We start from the raw sequence: 22,128 nt of genomic DNA, 5'->3' as shown, positions 1-22,128 counted from the left end.
CAAAATGGTTCTCCTGGCTAGTGGGGAAGGTGGATGAGGATTGGCTGATGTGGAGACCATGCGATCAATCAAAAAATGGACGGCTGATTCGAACTTCAATTGAGATCTTTTTGTGTGGTCTGCACTTTCAGGGAGGTTCACGAGAGGGAGAGAGGGCAGAGTGAGAGAGAAGGGGCTTCATGGAGACAAAGGGCAATCAAGAAGGGGCAGGGCAGAGACGGGGTAGGCAGGACCAAGGGGCACCAGGGAAAAAGGCAGGTATCACCAGTGGACATTTATTCCCAAGACCATTGCTAGGAGAGAGGCTCATAGAGTTTTTGTGGTTATTTATGGTGGAGTTTACATCCATGGACAGTTCAGATTAATGGAGTAAAAGCTTGGAGCATGGGAGATTATTCAGTCAACAGTGCATTAGCATTAAACATGTTTGCTTGGAAAATACTGTGCACGTGAACTTGTTTTCCGGTATGAACACTGCGTTGATTTTAATGCATGTAAATGCACACAGGACCGGGGGCGCCTGGACACCCTGTGAATGCATGTGCTTGAACATGTTTAAGGTTTAAGAGGTGAATTTGATGTTTTCTGTGAGTGGTAATAAGTGTATGGAAAATGTGTAAGAGGTGAATTTGATAGGTTCTGCTGGTGGTAAGTGTAAAACCCAGTTCTTTCATTCATTATTAAGGTCTTATGGCAAATGTGTACATGGCAGGCACTACGTTAAAAACAGGGTGGATAACATATAAACTAGGCGCCCCCTTTATAAGAGAATGTGGACTCATGATAAACAAGGCACCCTTCTTATTAATAAAGTGTGCACTTGGTTAATGAGGTCACTCTCCAAGTAGGATTGATTAACTCTTAAAAGATCTGACTGAAATCCCTGCTTAATCCTGACAAAGATTTAACACACTTCTTCCCTTGAGATTCTGCCTTTTGTAAAAATGGTTCTTCCAGATATCATCTCTCAAGTGCAAACTTTCCCATTATGATTAAAAACTGGAAGTATTTTTTTGGGAATCACACGTGCCTTATCACAACAAACAGTTGGTGTCCTATGTTGAAATTCTTTCCTTTTTCCTTTTTGGATCACAAGAGCCTGACTACCGTAAAGCATGGGTTTCTTACACAACACACTTATTTTCTTGATTTGTCGAAGAGCATCAGCCATAAAGTCCATAGATCTTGGTCTATTTATGATATAAAAAACTATAACATAAACTCTTTCCACCCCCTTGAAGACCTGGTACTTTTGGATTCATGGTCTGTCATAGCCTCAAATTGATTCACATAAAACTAGTGGGTCCTTGATGCCCGAAGCCCATGAATGATACCATTAAGTTTTTTCCCCCCTGATTCTAATATCTAGTTTGAGGCCAACAGGCAAGTAGCCTAGCAGTGGGGGTTTGTTCTTGTTTTGAATAAGAAAATATTTAAAAAAATAAATAATTATATATATCTTGTTTGATCATGTTATTGCTTTGAAATTCCACCAGTCGAATGCTCTTGTAAAAGAGCTGTGCCTATTACCTCATTGCAAGACATTTCAGTTGGATTTGATAGCCGTCTCATACTGGCACTTTCTTGTATGTGATGAATTGCTGTTCCTTACCAGTCTACCTATAGATGTTTCACTTTTTGCAAAAGATGGAGTTGTGTTTGTTTTTGTTTTTTTTAGCCTTGGGGGCTTTTCCATGCCTACAAACTTGTCTTAAACTCTTTGTGAAAGCAGTCTGTGTATGTGCAGAAAATCATTATATGGTTGAGGACATACCCTCGAGAGGTTTTTGGTGGCCGCTTTGTTCGTGGTGTTTTGAGATATATATCAAATAGGTACAACTCACATCCCCTTTAATGAATGATACACTGCATTGTTATAGAATTCTAATAGTTCCAGTTGCATATTTTCTGTAGAAAGGACTCCAGCTCGAGAAGGGGGGTTCCCCAAGATGTAACTGCAGCAGTAAAGGTGAGTCTTTACCAAAATGGCTTTGATTCAATATATTGTTTACATACCTGTGGAACAGCTTGTATGAACTACCAAGACCAGTGCAACCTTCTTTGAACCAGTTATCGTTGTTAATACTAAAGAATGCTTAGGTAATACGTGTGATAATTTCCTCAGCACATTACATGCTTAGCCCGTAGAAGCAGTTTCAAAGATACCACATGCCACAGCACACTTACAAAAGAAGATCAGCATAATGCAACCTTCTTTGAACCAGTTATGCATTGTTAAAATTAAGGATGTACAGGTACTAAATATATGCAAAAATATGCTCAGCATGTAACAGGTTTAACCCATGAAATCTTAATAATTCACTTAAATATAGACAATAATGATGCAAGAGATGGGATTTATGCACAGTTTGCTATATATGTGTACATTTGGCAACAGTTTCTGTGAGAGTAAGCTTTCATGCAACCAAAATTGTTTTCATGACCAATAAACAAGTTCTACTTCTCTTGCTTGAACATTTTCACAAGCAAAATGATAAGGAACTTCAATATGCTTTGTCTTCGCATGAAAAACTGAGTTCTTTTCAAGTTGAATACAGCTTTGGGTGTCACAAAATACCGCAGTGGGGTCTTCTTGATTCTCCATGCTCTCTCCTCAACCAATCACATTTGCACACTGCATACATATGCAGACATTGACTTTCGTTTATCAATAAAGCTTGCTCAATTGACGGTATCGTCAAAGTATCAAATCACAAGATGATGTGTACTCAATACCAAAATTAAAAGGTCCTTTGAGAATCGAGATACCTGAGCACACGCCTTAGTCACAAAAAAACCCGTTTTGTCATTTCGAAACCTACGAGACGTTTCAAAGCGGAACGCTTCTAAAAAACCTTGAAACCTTTACGGAAGTTTTGGGATTTTTTTTTTGGGGGCATTTTTGAACCTTTTTTTGTTTTTTGATTTTCGCTTTTTCCTTGAGTAGATCCTTTTGTAGCAACTTGAGTGCCCATCGGTCCTATCCTCCTCTTCCTCTCCTTCCTTCCCATGTTCTTCTCCTTCCTCCCTTCTTCCACTTCCTCTCCTTCTTTTTCTTAGTCTTCTCTTCCTCATCTTCTTTTTTTTCTTTTCACCTCTTCTTCTCCCATCTCTTTTTCTTCCTAATCTTCTTCATCTTCTTGATTCCATAATTTCAATCCCGCATTCTACAATTCCTAGCCGAAATAAAAATGAAAATACTTGGAATGTGTGGGATAACACCAATTTTTTTTCGGAAACAAGATCCTTCTATTAGTTAACAAAGACAGCCTTGGAAGGCTAAGTACAAACTTAGCTCCAAGATGGAGCGACGAGCAAAGAACGAAAAAGGGGAGGGATGCAGTTGGCCAGTTGGCCGGACTATGAGGAGAAGGTTATCTCATACAATTGGGGGGGGGGGGGGGGGTGGTAAAATAGATTGAGAAAAGGACGAGGACGCCGTGCATGGAATCAGATCACCCTCACCCTCTATAACATGCATCCCCTGAAGTCCTCCAAGGGGGGCTCTGCTCTCACTAATCTACGGTGAGGTCCAATCGAAAAGGTGAGCAAAAGGCAGAGCTCTCATCTGTGTGCCATGAACTGCCAGAAGAATATCATGCTTGGTGAATACTCCCCTAGCCATTGCGGGGGGGTAGGGTTGGGAAGCAGGGTCAACCACTTCGGAGGAATGGCATAGTTGATGTCGATGCTGAGTCTGTCCCTGCCTCGGATCCCCGTTAGGCCCCTCTCCTGGGCGGCTGGGGACAGCTATTTGAATGTGAGCCAATCTCCAGGGAACCTCGCACGGCCCGTGCTCAAAGCTCTGCAAGATACATGTGGGCAAGCCCCTAACATGTGACCACTAGGTAGACGTATCAGGGGGTTCTAGATCAGGGGCTGTCGGAGACACTCGTCGGAGGCTACTAGAATAAAGTGCTGAAGAGTCGGACTCAGAAGATCCCAAGCTTGTAGTAAACTGGTTGCATATTTGTCCTCAAAAGCTGCGCTGAAGCCATGAGCTTGCATCTTGATGAAAATCTTTCCAGTGCTTTGCGGCCGAGCCCCCCCCCTAGACTCGGTGTACAGGTTGAAATCGTGGCCAGTAGGAAGTCCTTCCAAGCCTCGTCGCTTGTAAGAAGGCCTCTAACAATCAGCTTGTGGGGTGGATGATCCCCTCTGTGGTGCAGCTATATCATCACTCTCCCGGCTATCTTGGCTAAGGCAAGCCTCCCGTCGATACAAGCCCACATTAAGTTGTGGATCAGCCGTTGAACATGACCAATGCAGCCCCGTGAGAAGGCCCAGCAAGAAGGGATATACCACTTGGTGGTGGCAAGAAGAACTCGGTTCACCACCACTACCCGGCCGTCCAAGGATATAGGCGCTTCTTTCAAATGCTTAGAAGAAGAGGGGCTAACTGTTGCTTCGGCGAAATATTGATGCCCAGCTCGCATCCAAGATAACGGATTGGAGTGCCCCCGGGATCCACTGGAAAGCATCAATTGGACGCCAAGTCTGGGTGGGTAAAGAGCCAACCCAAAAACTACATGTCTTGTGCGAGTTGATTTGTGCTCCAGATGCGTGATAGAATATCTCTATTGCCTCTCCAAATCTCTGAAGGTTCTCCTCGTTACCTGATAAGCATGCTGTTGTGTTATCTGCAAGCCCGGAGTCTAGCAGCTCCTCTTGTATACGGATGGGGAGAGGCAATCCCTGAATCCCAATCTACTCATGGCAACAAACAGAAAGAGATATGGTGCTAGAGGACAGCCCTACCAAACCGAGTGAGAGAGGGGAAATCTGTCACGTCTCGCTCCCTAAATGAGAACCTGGTTGTGGGCGGCCGAGTAAAGTCCAGAAACTCCACGGATCCACTTCTCCGGAAATGCCATGAAGCACATTGTCCCCTCCAGAAATCCCCAATCAACTCTAGCATAGGCTTTGTCGAAATCCAATAAGAGCCTAAAGAGATCATGCTGGCGCATCTTGGCCGAAGCAGTCGCCTGCCTCCTAGAAAGTGAAGATGTTGTCCAGAATGCTCCGATCTTGAACAAAACCTGTCTGTGTCATGAATTCAGTTGGGGAGGAAAGGCTCTAGTCTTCGGCCGATGGCCTTGGCCAAGATCTTGTAAGCGATCCGGAGGAGGGTGATGGGTCTCTACTGCCGAATGCTCCAATCCTGAACAAAACCTGTATGAGTATCATGAATCAGGTCGGGGAGGAGAGGCTGTAGCCTCCAGCTGATGACCTTCGCAAAAATCTTGTAGGCGGTCCTGAGAATTGTGATGGGTCGCCACTGTCGAATCTCTAATCTTGTCATTGCCCTCTTTGGGAATCAACTGGATCAAACCCTCTGATAGTCTCACAGTGAAGAAAATTCTACAGATTGGGTATATTGGCCTAGTATGTATGTTGATGTGCAACATTGGCATGGCACCCGTAGTCATAATCTCGTTGAAGGCTGCTTGAAGGCTGCCTCCCATGAGATCCTAGTGACAAAGAAACAAGGAGACTTATCCACCACTTGTGAGGATATGGGGGCATCCGTTAGAAGGGATCTAATGAAGTCTATGGCTATGGCTCTCACAGGGGGCGGTTTTGAAATGATAGATCTATGCTGACCTTGTAGCCTGCAGATAACATCTCTGCGCTTGTGGGGGACCTGCACTCACATAGAAATCCCCTGCGTCTAAAAGGAAGCTCTGGCATGGTATTTGTACTCCACCCTCCGTTCTTCTATGGATCCGAGCTCAATACGGGCGGGAGCTAAGTGACCCTCAATCCATGGGCTATCTAGAGAGCTCTCCTGAAGTTGTTGAAGAGAAGCAAGGCCTCGGCTGGATGCTTCTCTCTTGCTCACAGAATCCAACCAATCTACTTTGTGCTACCTCCTACAGTAAACTGCTAATCTCACCTAGGCATCCAAGGTGCTGATCTTGAGAGAAAATCCAGCCCCTCCCAAAGCTGCTATCCTGCTGCATATCTCGGAGTCTTGAATGAGACTGTTGGGGATCCGAGTACTCAAGTGCCTGTCCTGCCTCTCCCGTGGCTACGTCCAAACCTTGTTAAATGCCAAGGGTCGTGCCCTCTAAGAGCTAGGATTAGCTCCTCCCAAGTAGAGTACTCTATGCCAGAAACTGTAGCCATGCCTCCTCTGAGTCTATCCTCTGCCGACTCTATCATGTTAAAGTCCCCACCCATACACCAAAAGTTAACCCGTGGAAGGGACTGATGAACTATACTCCAAAAGGTGGCTCTGCTGCCGCTATCGTGCTCGGCGCATATACATTTTAAAAGCCCACACAGTCTTCTCCAATCTTGACGGTCACCCACTAAGCCCGACCAATGTTAATAATGCCCGAGCCTACTACTGCTGGCAGTTGCTACTCATTGACATAAATACATAACCTCCCCTGCGTCCCACGGGGGTCAAAAGAGAGGGACCAGAAAATGTGATTCCTGCCGGATGGTATCCTCTTGCAACAACGGTAGGTACGCCCCTTTGAATGATGGTGCTCCTAAAGGAAGAGGATATCAATGGGTCCCCCAACTGTTGCTCTGTGAAACTCTCGTCTAAGAACGCCACCCTCTGAAAGCACTATGGCCCCTTGAAAGGCCCCTTGAAATCCTGAACGTTCCATGCAATCCACATATGTTATCTTTGTGGGAAGCGGAACTATCAGAACTTCCCTCCACTCGAAGAGTCTTGGGCGTCGGTTTTGACGAGGAGTAGTCACAGTCGGTCTTAGGGCGAAGATATGCCAAGTGGATGTGGATATGCCCTCCATGTGACGCCACTCTGTCCAAGCCCAAGAATAAGCATAATCTAGGTTCCACCTTTGGCAATGTAGGTAATCTGTATGAGGTGGGAAGGGGTACTGAGATATGAAGGAACACAAAAAGTGGCACCTTTAAGCCGGAGGACACCATCTCCCCATCTTGATCTCTATGGCCCGAGCCTCCGAACTCAATCCGAAGCAAGGGCCAAAGATGAGTAAGCACATTGGTGATGGGTGAATCATGTAAATGATGAGAGAGCTCAACTGCCTAGATGGCTCAAACACCGATTCCGTGTCGCATTCCATCCCCGGTGCTGCACTCAAGGGGAAGAAGTGCCACTCTCTGGTGTGGAGGGCCTAGAGTGATGAAACACCACACAAATCCGAATGGGAGCCATTGTCTCCTCGAACATACCAGTTCCTTCGATGGGGAGGCATCAGAAGAAACTGTAATCCATCGGCTACCCCAAATCGGGGGGGGGGGGGGGGGGGGGGTGGGGGGGACTCTTGGCGACTCTGGAGGGGGAGCCCTTTTACCGGAGAGGGAGCGGCTTTGAGAAACGATGAATCAGGCGGATTGAACTCGCCAAGCTGCTTCCGAGAAATGATGAATTAGGCGGCGGAATGAACTTGCCGGCTTCCTCCGCTTCAGGTTTGCGCTGCCAGAGGTTGGTTGGCGGGAATGCTCCAGAGAGGGGTTGGGTGAAGGAAGAGGAGGGGAGGAATCCGCCTAGGAGGGAGGGGGAGGTTGGGGATGCGAGGAAGGGTCAGCCGACGGCTTGGTAGGGCCAGAGGGTCTCGTGGGAATCTGGGAACCTAGAGAGGGATCTTAGTGAGGTTACAGCCTCCATAAAGGAGGGGTAGGAGGTGAGTTCCTCGAGGTAAATGGGAAGAAGAGCCGGGGGGGGGGGGGGGGTGGGGGGCATCTCCATCGAGGGCTGTTGAGATAATGCTCGAAATGGTTCTCTGGCGAAATTGTATCTTCTTGTGCCTTGCCGGGCTAGTGCGTTTGATGGTGCCGCTCTGCTTTGGAAGTCGGCTGACGGCTCCATTTTGGGCCAACGATTTGCCACTCTCCTACATCTGTGGTGGCCATGGCCGGATCCTGGTGCTCTGCTGCCTAGGGACAGCTTCCCTCCCACCCCCCTGAAGAGGATCTGAGCTGGGGCCAAGGGGGGGACATTGGAGGCGGCTCTTGGAGTGATGACCAAGACAAGCTTTAGTGAGATGTCCCATATGCGTACATATGAAGCATTGGCCTGTGAGGCTAGAGTACTCCACTCTCTGTAGAATAGGGGCTTCCCGGAGGCAAGGAAGAGAGATGGCATGAGGCACTGTCTCTGGAGAGGCTACGCAGATATGAAGGGATGGAATACCCAGCGTCCGAGCAAGAACTAGAGTGGTGGTGGAGGGGGATTCCATCTCTCCGGATAGCACCACCTATCACTGGGAGGAAGAGGAAGGTACTCCTTCCTAAGACCTAGAAAGATCAGCTACATGACTATCTGAAGCTGCTGGCGAGTCGAACTCAGCCTTGTAGTAGCTATGCTCCAAAGGATGAATATCAGTGATCTTTCTAGGTGCGCCCAGGAGGCTAGCCTTTAACAGATCCCTGAGCTGTCCGCGCGTCAGGCGGCTACCCACAATCTTACATATGAAGGCCTCTGGAGGCCTCTAATGATGCGATTGTCGAAGCAAGGAGTTGGAGGTCCGCTTTTGAAACAGAGAGGCAAGGGACGGCAGCCTCGATTAGGGATGACAGAGGTGCTGCCATGGAGTCCTCTTGGGGGTTCATGACCAGAAGAGGCCAAAACTTGCCATGGATAAAAAATCTCGAGAACGAAAAACCCATGGATCGGAAAAAGGAAGCACATAGGGGAGGCGGGGAATAGGGTAAGGCGGGGGAGCTAGACTGGTGCCGAGGAGGTGAAGGAGGCAAGGGGGCTGAGGCGGAGAGGGTGGGCGGGAGGATAGCCCCCCTGCCAAAAAGGAAGTGAAAGGGAGGAGGCGCTTGAGAGGCTAGGGTGGGGGGAAGGATGGGGCTAGGGCTGTAGGCGGAAGGGAGGGGGAGGTGGAAGAGAGGGAGGCTGGGGCTGCAGGCAGACGATAGAGGGGGAGGCAGAAGGGAGGACGGGGGCGAAGGCTGTAGGCAGAGGGTGAGCAGGCGGGAGGTAGCAAGAGTAGGCGGGAGAAAGTGAAGGGGCTGGGAAGCTGCGTACAAGCGCTTTGGTGGGGCGGGGTCGAACAAAGCTGCAGGGATAGGGTGAAGGTAAGCGGGAGTTAGGCGCACAGGGGGGAGAGCTCCAGCTTCGCTTGACTTGTTTTGTGTCACACTATTCCTCTAGGACAACACCATGTGCTAGTGGTTTCTGAAAGATATATATAAGTACATCTATATATCTCTGTCTATCTATCTACCTATATATATATATGTGTGTGTGTAATTTTTCGAAACCTGCGGTTTTTTTTTAGCGACAGACGAAAACTTTCAAAAAGAAACCTTCAAAACCTACAAAACCTTAAAACCTGAAAACATTTCTTGTGACTATGGTACACGCTTTGTTGCTCTCCAATGTGATTCTTTCGGATGGATCAGCCATATGTTTACATATGGTACTCACATCATAAACTATGTCAGGACGAGTAATTGTCACATATTCCAGACTTCCAACAAGTTGTCTGAAAAGAGTATTGTTAACACTTAATTCATGTGCAAAAGCTGAAAGCTTTTGATTTGATTCCATTGGAGTAGAAATTGGTTCAGTCGATCATGTCGAATCTTTCCAGTAATTTCTTAATGTACTTTGATTGAGTCAAAAACATGCTTGAATCTGGTCTCGAAACTTCAATCTCAAGACAATAATGAAGTACAGCCAAGTCTTTCATATCAAACTGCTCGGAAAGACTTTTCTTTACTTTGTCAATGAGAATATTGTAGCTACCAGTGATAATAGCATCATCCACATATATAAGAAGTAATACAATGTGACCATGTTTGTGCAAGTGCAGCAGTACCCGACACACTAAAGTGGTGGTTCTCCTCTAGATAGTATGTCTAGAGTCCTCAAAACTCACGACACAATATACACTTAAAAACAGACCAAACAGAAAACATAAGTGTCTAGAGTCCTCAAAACTCACGACACAATATACACTTAAAAATAGACCAAACAGACTACAACATAAGTGTAGCACAATGAATAAAATACTGTAAACATTACTTGCATTACCCTTGAGAAACTGTAACATGCCTCTCACAGCACCGTGCATACCTAGCAGTGGTCACAGTGAGTCGGATGATAGACAGGGTGGAATAACACATTGACTACAGGACTCAATGAACAATACCACATGGACAAGAATGATTCCACAAATGAGCCAAGGAATCATTTTAATGCTTCTTGCAGAGTCGTGGCATCTCCTATCTTTTGTAGATGCCCATCGGGGTGACAGTGTGGTGCCTTCAATGTTGGTGCGTGCACCTCTCATGTATCTGTTGGTGGTGCACTTCAGGAGATCCGTTGCAAGATGGTTGACTGAATGCTTCAGCCAGGAGGGTCCAGCCGAGATAGTCCATTGTGGGCACCCTTAGTGGCTACAGGTCGTCGCCCACCACTAGAGTGCTCACCGTCTTTAGTGAGAAAGATAGAAAAAACAAGAACACTATGAACTAATAAATTTGTATTGAAAGAAAATATGCACTATACTGTCAGTACATCATGAAAGATGGTATGTACAATGATAAAAAAACTAAAGGCTCTCAGGATGGTTTTTGCAGGCTCGCCAGGTGAGATGATGGTGACGTGGGGGGCGGTGGCTTGGGCCACAGACAGCGGCCCGTCCCTTGGATACGAGGACGTCCATGGCACTGTGACCATCCAGGTCTCTGACAGGGCAATGGCGGTGGTTCCGACGCCAGACTTCTCTTCGGCAGTCTCCCAGGAGGGGGACGGGCACAGATGGGAGATGATCAGCAGCATGACGGCTTGGCACATATGGAGAGCCCGATGTAGGGAGGCCATAGACCGCCAGGCGATTCCACCGGCGGAGGTCATACAGGCTCTCTGGGTGGACATCATTCACACCTTGAGAGGACACTGGGGGAAACTTCAGGGCGACTCGGATCGCATGAGAGATCGCCGCAAGGCGTTCCTCCGCACTTGGCAGCCTGGCCCTTTCCTCACCGCGAGGGGCGAGGATGTCACTTGGCACTACAGGCCTCCAGTTTGGCTCTTCTCACCTCCCGCATGTACTACTAGGTAGCCCCCCCCCCAGAGAGCGGCCAGCCACGGGGGTGGAGCTCCGGTGTTCACTGTATATATTATCCCTCCTTGTGAGGTGAGCTTTGTAGCCTTATGGCGTCTTCTCATTAACTAATAGAAGGATCGTTTTTCCAAAAAAAAAAAAAAAAAAACTAAAGGCTCTCATCATGCTGGAGGAAAACCGTGAGTGCTAAGTGACAAGCTGGGTATACCCTAGTTGATGGAGAGGGTTGAGAACGAGAGAAGTGAATGGAGGGAGCTGGGATCGTTGAGAATGAGTGAGAAGTGATAGGAGAGGGTGGAGAGACTGGCAAAGGGCATCTAAGTCCACTGCTTGGTCTCATAAAGAGATGAGCTCCCTGTTCTGTTGTGCCACCTGATCATGGAACTCCAGGACTTCCTCTATGCAGAGGTATGTGAGATCCGATTCTACTTCGTGAAGGCGCTGCTCTAGAGACTTGAGTTTGGAGACCCTGAATTGTGTCCTCCGCCTGTCTAGTGCGATCCCTCTGGCGGCGGGTATCACAGGCTAGCTCGAAGACGAAGTCCGTGAGGTAGGTGGAGTAAATGTGAAGATCAGGAGGGATTATCGAAACCGCAGACTATGCAGCGAACTCAACTAGGATGAGGCAAGGGCAGCCACACTGGAGGATCAGGGAACCACAAGCAGGGTAGATCTCACATGGAAATATCTGAAGCACTGTAAAAAAAGGGAGTCGGGAAGCTCAATGCGCTCTGTACTATCACCTCGAGCAACACGGAAGGTGACCTCATGTGGAGAACCCAAAGTAGGTATGGAGAGAGAGCACCGTGGAAGTGATGGTCAGAGCAGCTGCAGGAAGTGTGATGACCACCATAGTAGTAGGGGGGATGCTTGGAAGGTATCCGGATGACGACTTGCTCTCTGTGCTGACCAGGATAGGGACAGGGTGGAGAGGTTGGAGACTGCGGCAGGCAAGGATGGTTGGCAGCTGGATGATGCCATGCCAATAGAGACCTTTGGGGTGGAAATGGCGGTAGACGAGACGAGGCCGAGAAATCCTGTTGCACCCGAGGTCAGATGCGGGGACACAGGGGGAGAAGAATGGTGAGGTTGGCGGTTGGGCAGCGTGGAGGGAAGTGTAGTTGGCGGCTGTTGCAAGAGGTAGGTGAGAAAACGAGCAGAAGGCCAAGTATATGGTACAATGTCAGGCTTGTTGAGCTGAGCCCGAGGTGACAACGGATGTGGATGGATTCGTAGATGAGATGGTGGAAGGGAAATGGTTGGCCCCACTGGTGCAAAAAGCAATGAAAAGCCTTGGTGTAGTGCCATTTTTCTCGGAGTAGAAAATAATAATGACATGGGATATAGAGGTGTAGGGTACGGGGGACTTGTGAGGGAAGAGGTGGGAACCAGTGCGGCAATCCTGGTAGCAGAAAACTTGATGGTGGAAATGCTGGTTGTGAGAGTATTGGAACGGTGATGGGTAACATAGCTTTCTGGTGGACCAATGATGCGAGTGATGAAAGTGGAGGTCAGCCCCACTGACCATTGGGTATTGACAGAAAGCTGGTGATGAGGCCGGCAGAAAGGGAGGGATCCGCCGTTGCAGGCAGAGCTGGGCTTATCTTTGGCTGAAAGTTGCAAAGCTTCTATCTTTTAAGGGGCCATGCTTCTATTTTCCAGTGGTGATTCTAGAAAAATGTGGGTTTTGTAGAAGTCTTTCCCAGTGAATAGGTCAAAAAAGAAGCTATATTTTTCAATAACCATATGCCTTTTGTTTTAACTGTGGAAGTTTATTCAAGTGATGTATCATCCCTGCTTGATCTGTTGTTTTCAACTTATGTTTCTTCAATCAGAGCAAAGGCTATACTATCTTCAGAACTACTCTATCTTGAGCCATAAAAGCACTTGTCTTCTTTAAGCTAAAATGTGTGCCACACCTTTTTCTTTACTATTGTGAGTAGGAATTTTGGTCTTTTAATTCAGTTGGTCAATTCAAAGGCCTTTCTTTTTCTTCCCAAAAGGACTATAATCCCAACATTTATAGTGACACATGTTAAGCGAATCATTCCAGAATGTTGCTGACATGTTGTGGGAGTGACAAAGAGTGTCATGCATTGTAGCACAGATTTCAGAGTGCGTCACTTCTTACAAATTTTAAGTATCTAATCAAGTAGACTCCGCAAAATCTTGATGGTAGTGTAAAAGAACGCTTGAAAGTTTATCCCCTTAGCAATCATCCCAAAACATGGCACTAGAAAATTTTGGGTCCTTTTTTGGTTTTTATTTCCATGGCATAATTTTCTCCTTGCTGATCTTGCCAACCCTGTTCCTCATATGCCTTGCCTTCTTCTGCAATGAACATGGTAGAGCTTCTTCCTAACCATATAGGGTTTTGATTTCAAGTGTAGGTGCTGTGGCTTTTGCACGAGGCAAACAAGATGGAACAACTTATTCCTTATAACGAGTTTTATAGCAAAGAAATCAGTGAAAGTGCAGACTTACAGGTATGTATAGTCATTCTCGGTGAGCAACAGCCAATTTCAGTCATTGATCCACATGCTTCCATTGTAAGCGATTTGAACCCTGATAATCCTTCAGTGGAATTCACATTGAATTCCTTGTCATCTGATTAATGAAGCATGCAGGTACATATTATCTTTGAGCTTGTGTTTTATAATGCAGGAAGAATATTTGAAGTGGAATCACTATCAGTATGAAAAGGATTTGCATCCATTTGTCTCTTTCTGCCAGGTAGATTTTGCAACAGTAATTTCGCTGTTTATGAAAATTGTGTATTTTTCACCTGATAACTTCTGGTCAGGTTAGTTAGAGCAAATGTGTGATTTGTAACTGTTTTGGCAGGTCCCTTTTATCTTGACACCACAGGCAAAAAGCAGAGTCTTGCAGGTGTTTATTAGTAGGAAATTGGTATTGTTTCTATCTATTTCTGCTCTATAGTAATAATGTTGTCATTTGTCTCAGGTGGAAGCTGATATTTGCAAGCAGAGGATAATGCAAGCGTCCGTTGTCCAACACCTTTTAGGGGATATCCTTGCATGCCCTTTTCTCATACTCAGGGTACTGAATGGGCCACTTTTGGCAGTGTATGTGCATAAGTGTGATTTACATCTGTCAACCTTTCTTTGTTGACGCTAGAACTGCTTCATATAGGTGCGGAGAACTCATCTAATACAGGATACTTTGGGGCAGCTGAATGTGGATCATATCAATTACAAGAAACCTCTAAAGGTTTGATCACGCTATATTTCTACCTTTCTCTTGTGGTTGCACTAAGATTTTTGACTTGTTATAAGAAAAGCCTGTTCAAGATGTGAAACATAGCTGAATCATGTTATTGTTACCTTATAATCATAAGGATGATCAAGCCTCAGAAAATTATTATTAATGATAATCACATGCAGCAACCCAAGCATGCAATCAAGTGCTGTCACCATTTGGCCACCCCACTAGTCCACTCTTGCTTTCTCATTATGTATATACATTGGACTGGTGTCCATGGCAATTACATATGCAGGGGATTGATGACAGTCATGTGATATCGTGGATTTGGCTTTCCATTGGGACTTGTGCCAGTGTGTACATGCTCGGAAATGGCTGGAGGATTGGTGTTCCCTTGCATCTGGTACCTCGTGTATTTGCATGGAATGCGTCTATTTTGGTATAGTCTCATGAACGGGGATTGTCCATAGCAATGTTGCATTGCATAGCATCTTTATGTGCTTGCCTCTGCAAATTAAATGCTTGATATTTGGAGATCTCATGGTTTCTCGCAGGCCTTTAAAGGCTCTTTGTGATATTAGTGACTTTTATCACACGTGTGCCCTTTGTAAGAGGCAAGAGGCCTTGGATTTAGAAAGGGCTATTAGACGTAGACTGGCTGCCTTACAGAAAGTGCATATCCTCATGCTCAATGGGTTTCAGATTCTTTATGGTGGTAGATGCAATATACATTTCTTTGCGAGATGTGGGACAGAGGTTCTATGCCTTCTTCTCTCACTGAGGGGCTTATCTATCTTATCCCTAAGAGTGGGGATAAGACATTGATTGGCGAGTGGAGATCTATCACCTTTCTTGGGATTGCATAGAAGATTCTTGCTAAGGCAGTGAGCATTAGATTGCAGCCAATTTCGCAGGATGTCATTCATGATTCTCAGAATGGATTCTTACACGGAAGGAGCATCTTTGATAATATTTTCTCGTTTTGGGTGGCTGTGGAACTGGCCAAAGCGAGCAACCAACCCTTAGCCATTCTGCTCTTCGATTTTGAGAAGGCCTATGATAGAGTGGATTGGGAGTTCCGTGAGGGTACTCTTAGCCATATGGGTTTCTCTTAGAGATGGATCAAGGGAGTTTCATGCATGTATCGTAATCCCCATTAGTGTGCTCACTTATGGTGATAGGGGTGAGCGGTTTCAGATTTCTTGCTTAGTACGACAGGGTTGCACTTTAGCCCCATTATTATATAGAGGCTATGAGCATCTTCCTCCACTCCACTGCTGGTATTTATGGATTGAGGTTGCCTCTTCGTAGTCAAGAGGAGCTGGTTGATTCTAAGTTAGCTGATGACACAGCCATGTTCTTGAAATCTGTTGGTTTTTGGATTAGTGACTCACCGAGAGTTGCTTGGGGTGCTGAGCTTGGTTTTACTTGGATCGGTAGAGGATGCATTGCTAGATATTTGGGATGCCAGGTTGGGGTTGGTGTTTCTCCTACATTGTAGTTTGCTCCGGTACTCATGAGTATCCAGAAGAAGCTTCTTCATTGGAGCTCTAGGAGATTAGATTTAGCCTCCAGAGCTTTGGTGGCTAATCAGGTATTGCTTGCCTCGGCTTGGTTTATTGCCTCTTGTTGGTGCTTCTCTTGTGCGTGCATTGGTCAATTGCGGAGATTGATCGGCGATTTTCTTTGGTCGGGTTTGGATGGCACCACAAACACTCGTGCTAGGGTAGCTTGGTCACAAATATTCAGCCCAGACGAGAGGGGGAGGGGGGGCTGAATATTATTGATTTGAATGTTCAGTGCAAGGCATTGCTCTGCAAACTTGTGGTTGGAGGTTTCCTACCAGGAACTGAGCCTTGGAAGAATTTTTTCTTGTCTCAAATTTCCAGATGTACAATGTTGGGACAGATTGATTGCCCAACACGGTTTTTGTTCACAGAGGCTGATAGATATTAGGGCACCATCTTCCTCTCTTATGCAGCCATTGTCAGAGCATGGAGAAGCATGATACCATTTTTGCAACAAAGGCTTCCTAGGTCTTTGGATGAGGTTGACCGACAACCTATTATGTGGAACGAGTTTATCAAGGATGAGACCGGTCGGCCAATTGGTGCATCTCGTGACATGTAGTGGTCAGGATGGGAGAGATGTGCATACATAGTTCTTGCTGGGAAGACCTGTAAGAGTCTTCCGGAGGATCAGAGAGCTGCATCGATTCATAATCTTAGGGGCTCTCGCATACGGATTGATCAAATTGATGTAGCTATTCCGCATGAGTGGCTTTCTGGGACCTTTCGTGGAGACTGTCATCCGAGTTGGCTGGGAGTCTTTTCGAGGAGATTTGGCTATAAATGCCGGCTTCAAAAGGTTCACCAAGCCGTGAACCTAGTTCTACTCGAGTAGAAAGCGGCTTGCACTCTTCCGTACATTCAATACATGGGTGAAACTAGCCCTTGTTCTTTTTTTTTTGTTTTTCCGGGAAAAGGATCCTTCAATTAGTTAAAGAGAAAAACAGCCACAAAGGGCTAAGTACAACCACGAAGGGCAGGAAACAAGTTATCATAAGGGGGAGAGATGCTTCTCCTCTAGTTGGCCGCTCTATGAGGAGAAGGCTATCTCATACAGGGGGAGGATGGGAAACAAGCACACAGGTGGTCTGTAGTGCCAAATGGGGTCACCGCCTCTATCTGTGAGGAAAGGCCAAGCCTCCAAAGTCTCAAGAAGGCTTCCCGCCGCTTCCGCATGCGGTCAAAACCTCCCGGCAGCTTCCCCCACTGACCGCGGAGGGTGTGAATGATATCGTGCCTTATGCTCATGATGGTCTCAGCCGGCGGAGTGTGGGTACCCTCGATGGCCTTGCTACATCTAGCACGCCAGATGTGCCAGGTTGCTATGCTACTGCAAATCTCCCAGCACTGGCATGCACGTGGACGCCAAACACGTGCAGGTGGGGCTGTGACTGGTACTACTACAATATGATGGTGGGAGACCTGAAGGGCATGGCCTCCCCCATCTTGTTGGATCTTCTCGAGCTCTTGCATCAGCCAGGTACAAAGGCTGATTAGGAACTTTCTTTGGTCTGGGCGGGATGGTCAGCTAGCCCGGGCTAAGGTTGCTTGGGCAGTTATTACACTTCCGTTGGCCTAGGGAGGCTTGGGCATTATAGATCTAGTTGATTAGAGTAGAGCCTTATTGGGGAAGCTTATTGTTCGGGGGCTGCTTCCAGGCGCGCTGAGCCTTGGAAAGAGCTCCTTTTGCAGCGGTTGCAGGCTCGGGCCCCCCTAGCAGGGGGCACTTGGGCACCAGAGATACGATGGATCTTCATAGAGATGAGGAGGACAGGCCTCAGTAGAGGTTGGGAGGACAGATTTGCCTTGACCATCCTGAGAGCTTGGGAGTTGCTGAGACCGGGACTCTCTCAGAGACCTCCTCCTTGTGATGAGGAGCGGGCCACACAGCTGCTCATCTGGAACCCAGCGGTTCGCACAGAGCAAGGTTATATGCTAGGTTCTCGGCCTCGTCTAGCCTGGGGACCATTGGCAGCAAGCCCAGCACGTAGTTTTGGAGACTGGCAGGCCTTCTGCAGTCTTCCAGAGGAGATCCAGGTGGAGAGGCTGAGTCACTTCAGAGGGGGGCTGATTATGAGGGATGACATTCAGGAGGCACTCACAGAGGAGTGGTTCACGCCTCTCGAGCCAGTGGCCCCACGGTGGATGGGAGCCTTTACACAGTTGGAGATCCTGATTGCTGTCAGAGCTTGCACTGAGGATGACAGATGCCTCTACTATGAGATCCAGGATGAGGGCAGACTGCAAAGAGTGGAGGTGGAGTCGCCTTTGGTTGCAGAATGCATCTTTCAGAGGATACGGGTAGTGGCCGCCGCTTCTCGGTGGTGGCTCATTGACCCAGACCCTGCAGATGTGGACTTCGATTGGCGCATATGGGCATATGCAGAGCGCGCCCCTTGGCCCGGCTCTAGTGGGACCCTGGCGAATACGAGTGGCATGATCCTTATGCATCCCTGGAGGCCAGAGAGATCACCTTTTTCCAGTATACTGTTCGGTTGGGGCGGCAGATTTTGACGGCGCAGAGGATAGTCTCTCGAGTTGCATCGGGGCATTGGCGGCTACAGGGACTCTCACAGGAGTTCCTGGAGGATTTTTGGACCAGGCTCTGGGCTAGTCGACAGGCACGCAGGATCTCGACTTTCCAGTGGCTAGTCGCCCACAGGGGCTCTGCAGTTGGCACCTGGCTTGTCTACAGCGGTCTTCTGGCGGCCTGCGTCCGATGCGGCCACCCTGTGGAGACTCAGAGACATTGCCTATGGGACTGCCCTCAGGCACAGCAGATTTGGCTGCGGATGCTGCGCATTCTGGCCCCCCTCTCTCCAGAGGGTATGTATACGTGGGGTGCCGCTTCTTGGTCGACTTCGTCAGGGCCTGCTATGGGCTATGAGACGGAGCAGGACAGCCAGGCCATCAGATTCATTAGGGGCCAGCCTCGCCTGGTTCCTTCACCGGATTTCTCGTCCGCCAGCTGGACACAGGAGAGGGATCTACGATGGGAGCTCCTCAGCAGCCTCACCATTTGGTTCACCTGGAGGGCCCGGTGTTTCAGGGCCTTTGAGGGGAGACTGGAGCCATTAGCAGAGATTGTTCGGGGGATTTGGCAGGAGTTGATCCACACCCTGCGAGGACAGTATGACCGCATCCGGACTCGGATGAGGCGATCTTGCGGCCAAACCTCTTGACGCACATACAACACCTGTGAGCATAGTTGCAAACATACGTACATACGGCCAGTCGTCACTAAGTATGATACGTCGCAAAAAGTATGATTCAATCCTTGGTGAAGTTTCATACATAAAAGGTTCATACTACAGTGAGTCAGATGAATATCAAAAGCGAGTCATGACAATTACAAATGTTAAAGACCTATACTTCAAAAATTGAAAGTGTACACACCGTAGAGGCCAAAGAGTCACATATCACAACTTTCAATATTGAGACTTTCATAGATGATCGAAATTCAAACGCAAAGTTGAAAGTCTTTAACGCTTGGAAGTGGGAATTTGGGATGAAATGCTACACGAGACAATCATAGAGAAGATAAATCATAAGAGATGCTAGACAGTGGGCACTCAAAACTAGAGTCTAGAGGGTTGAGATAAATTCATAAGAGTAAGGCTTCATTCGTCATTCGTAATCCTCGTTTCCCTCCTCCGCATCAGAGCCAGATGACAATGAAGCATCCTGCTCATCCTCATTTGCCTCGCAATCATGCTGATTACCATGTTGACCTTGGCGAACAACGCATCCTACACGGTTATTCTCTATACCCATATCTTCCACAATCTCTTGAGTTTCGTGTAAGGTAATCAACCTCTTATCATCTTTCTCCTTGTTGACCATTTCCAAAGTCACCTCCATCATGTCAAATCCTCCTTTTTGTGATGTTTTTCACCTTATAAGCTGAGGAAAAAACCCATTTTTTTAAATTGAAAAGTGGCAAGTATGAAACATGTATAACAAACGTGTTTGCTTCGAACGTTTGCACTTTGCTTCAGCCTGCATACGCGTTTGTTTGCAACTACGCCTATGAGGATATGGGGGCACCCATGAGAAGAGAGCTGAAGAGATCTGTGGGTGGCGATGGCTCTTACATGGGGGGGGGGGGGGTGGGGGGGGCGGGGGGGGTATTAATGCATGCATCCTAGTCTGGCAACCTACGGATACCATCTCTTCGCTTGTGTGGGCTTGCAACCTCAAAGAAATCCCTAGTGACCTTGCACCCAATAGAAGACTCCTGAGGCTGCTTCCATACTCTAGAAGATACCAAGGGGGGGGGGGGGGGGGGGGGGGGGGGGGGGGGGGCGGGGTGGGGGGGGGGGGGGTATTAATGCATGCATCCTAGTCTGGCAACCTACGGATACCATCTCTTCGCTTGTGTGGGCTTGCAACCTCAAAGAAATCCCTAGTGACCTTGCACCCAATAGAAGACTCCTGAGGCTGCTTCCAAACTCTAGAAGATACCAAGGGTCCTATCCCCTGAGAACCAAAATCAGCTCCTCCCAAGCAGAGTACTCTATACCAAAACTTTAGCCATGCCACATCTGAGGCTATCCTTTGCTGACTCTAGCATGTTAAAATCACCACCGATACACGAGAATTCTGCCTATGGCAGGGATTGACGAACTGTACTCCAGAAGGTGCTGCTGCTTGCTAGAGCATTTGGTGCATATACATTTAGGAAGCCCACATAGTTCTCTCCAATCCTTATGGTCACCCTTTGAACTCATTGAGTGACGATGGTGCCTGAGTCAAACACTACCGGCAATAGTTGCTCACTAACAAAAATGCATACTCCACCCTATGTCCCAGAGGGGCCAAAACAAGGGGACTAGAAGGTGTGACTCCTGCCCTACACGATCTTCTTGCAGCAGCAGGTACTTCGCTCTGAAAGATGGTGCTTCTGAATGAAGAGAATGTCAATGGGTCCACCAACTACTTCTCTGTGGGGCTCCTCTCTAAGGACAAAGCTCTGAAAGCACTGTGGGCCCCCCAAACCCTAGATGATCCATGAGACAATCCGCATATATAACTAAAATTTGTGGGAAGCGGAATTGTTAGAACTGCCCTCCACTCAAAGAGTAGCCACTATTGTTTCTGGGGCGAAGCTGTGCCAGATGGCCACGAATCCTCCATGTGGACCTAATGTGTTCAAGCCCTGGAGTATGCATACTCTGTACTCCACGTGTAACAGTGCATGCATTTGTAGGAGGGGGGAAGGGGTATTGTCATTGAAACATGAAGAAACACACAAAGCAACACCTCTAGGCTGAGGCTGGAGGACACCATCTCCCCTTCCTGATGTCTGTGGCCCTAGCCACCCAACTCCATCTGAGCCGCACATCAGTGATACACAAGTCATGCAAATGGTATGAGAGCTTTATGGCCTACCCCTGAATAGTAGCGAACATCGACTCCATGCTCCAATGTGTCCCCAATGCTGGAGTTAGTGGAAAGGAGAAGATCATGGCGCCACTCTTTGGGGTGGACGGTTTGGAGTGATATAACACCACCTATATATGAATGGGAGCCACCATCTCCTCAAACATACCGACTCCTTCGATGGGAAGGCATCAGAAGATACTGTAGTCAACTGGTTGCCCAACACCCTCGGGGGCTGCTTATCGGCTCTGGAGGGAGAGCTCGCACTAGAGAGGCAACGATGGTCATTTATCTGCTCCGTAAGACGATGGATCAAATGGCGGACTAAGCTGACAAGTTGCCTCTGAGGGCAGCGGGAATGCTGTTGAGAGGCGGGAGGAGAGGGGAGGTGGGGGTTCCGGTACAGTCGGAGTAGAGGGAGTGTAGGGGGGAGAGTTGGAGCAGACGCCGGTGAAGGGGGGGAGGGGGAGGATGGGGGATGGGCAAGGGCTAAGAAGGGGGGTAGGGGGGGAAGGGTTCAACTACGAGGGTGGGGGAGGTGGAGGTTGCGAGGTCGGGCCGACGAATGCTTTGACTGTTTAGAGAGCCTGGAGGGTAAACGCGACAAGGTAACAGTCTCCAAATTGGGGGGGAGGGCACATCGATGGGGGGTTGCTGAGATAAATGCTCGTAATAACGGCTCTCTAACACAACCGTATCCTCCTGTGTCCTGCACTCCTGGCGACACCGCTCCGCTCTAGAAGTCAGCTGCTGGTTTTGCCTCGGGCTAGTGGTTTGCCACTCTCCTGCATCAAGCTGAACCGAAGTCGGATCCTAGTGCTCTGGTATTCGGGGGCGTGTATCCCTCCCACCCCCCAAAGCAAGATTTGAACTGAGGACGGGGGTGGCGAAACCATTGGAGGCATCCTCCTGGACTGCCGACAAGGACA

The 22,128-nt window shown here is 47.9% G+C and overlaps 1 protein-coding gene across 6 annotated transcripts in view; it reads left to right on the top strand.

The window, feature by feature from the left end:
• The window catches only part of LOC147609091 (uncharacterized), a 220,507-nt gene that overhangs the window by 131,409 nt on the left and 66,970 nt on the right, over positions 1-22,128 (top strand). For 4 of the 6 annotated variants that reach the window (XM_086788804.1, XM_086788802.1, XM_086788801.1 and 1 more), the window contains 7 exons: positions 1,733-1,833; positions 1,915-1,969; positions 13,418-13,513; positions 13,692-13,760; positions 13,872-13,916; positions 13,992-14,087; positions 14,181-14,258. In XM_086788804.1, the coding sequence (XP_086644930.1) occupies positions 1,733-1,833; positions 1,915-1,969; positions 13,418-13,513; positions 13,692-13,760; positions 13,872-13,916; positions 13,992-14,087; positions 14,181-14,258 (540 nt within the window). The remainder of the gene's footprint in view (positions 1-1,732; positions 1,834-1,914; positions 1,970-13,417; positions 13,514-13,691; positions 13,761-13,871; positions 13,917-13,991; positions 14,088-14,180; positions 14,259-22,128) is intronic. The other 2 variants (XM_086788806.1, XM_086788803.1) reach the window with 1 other exon arrangement.

The sequence above is a fragment of the Cibotium barometz genome, chromosome 52 (assembly GCF_041138505.1).
Source record: "Cibotium barometz isolate CiBa-2024 chromosome 52, ASM4113850v1, whole genome shotgun sequence".
Classification (NCBI taxonomy): Eukaryota; Viridiplantae; Streptophyta; class Polypodiopsida; order Cyatheales; family Cibotiaceae; genus Cibotium; species Cibotium barometz.
This window is presented reverse-complemented; position numbering and strand designations above follow the sequence as displayed.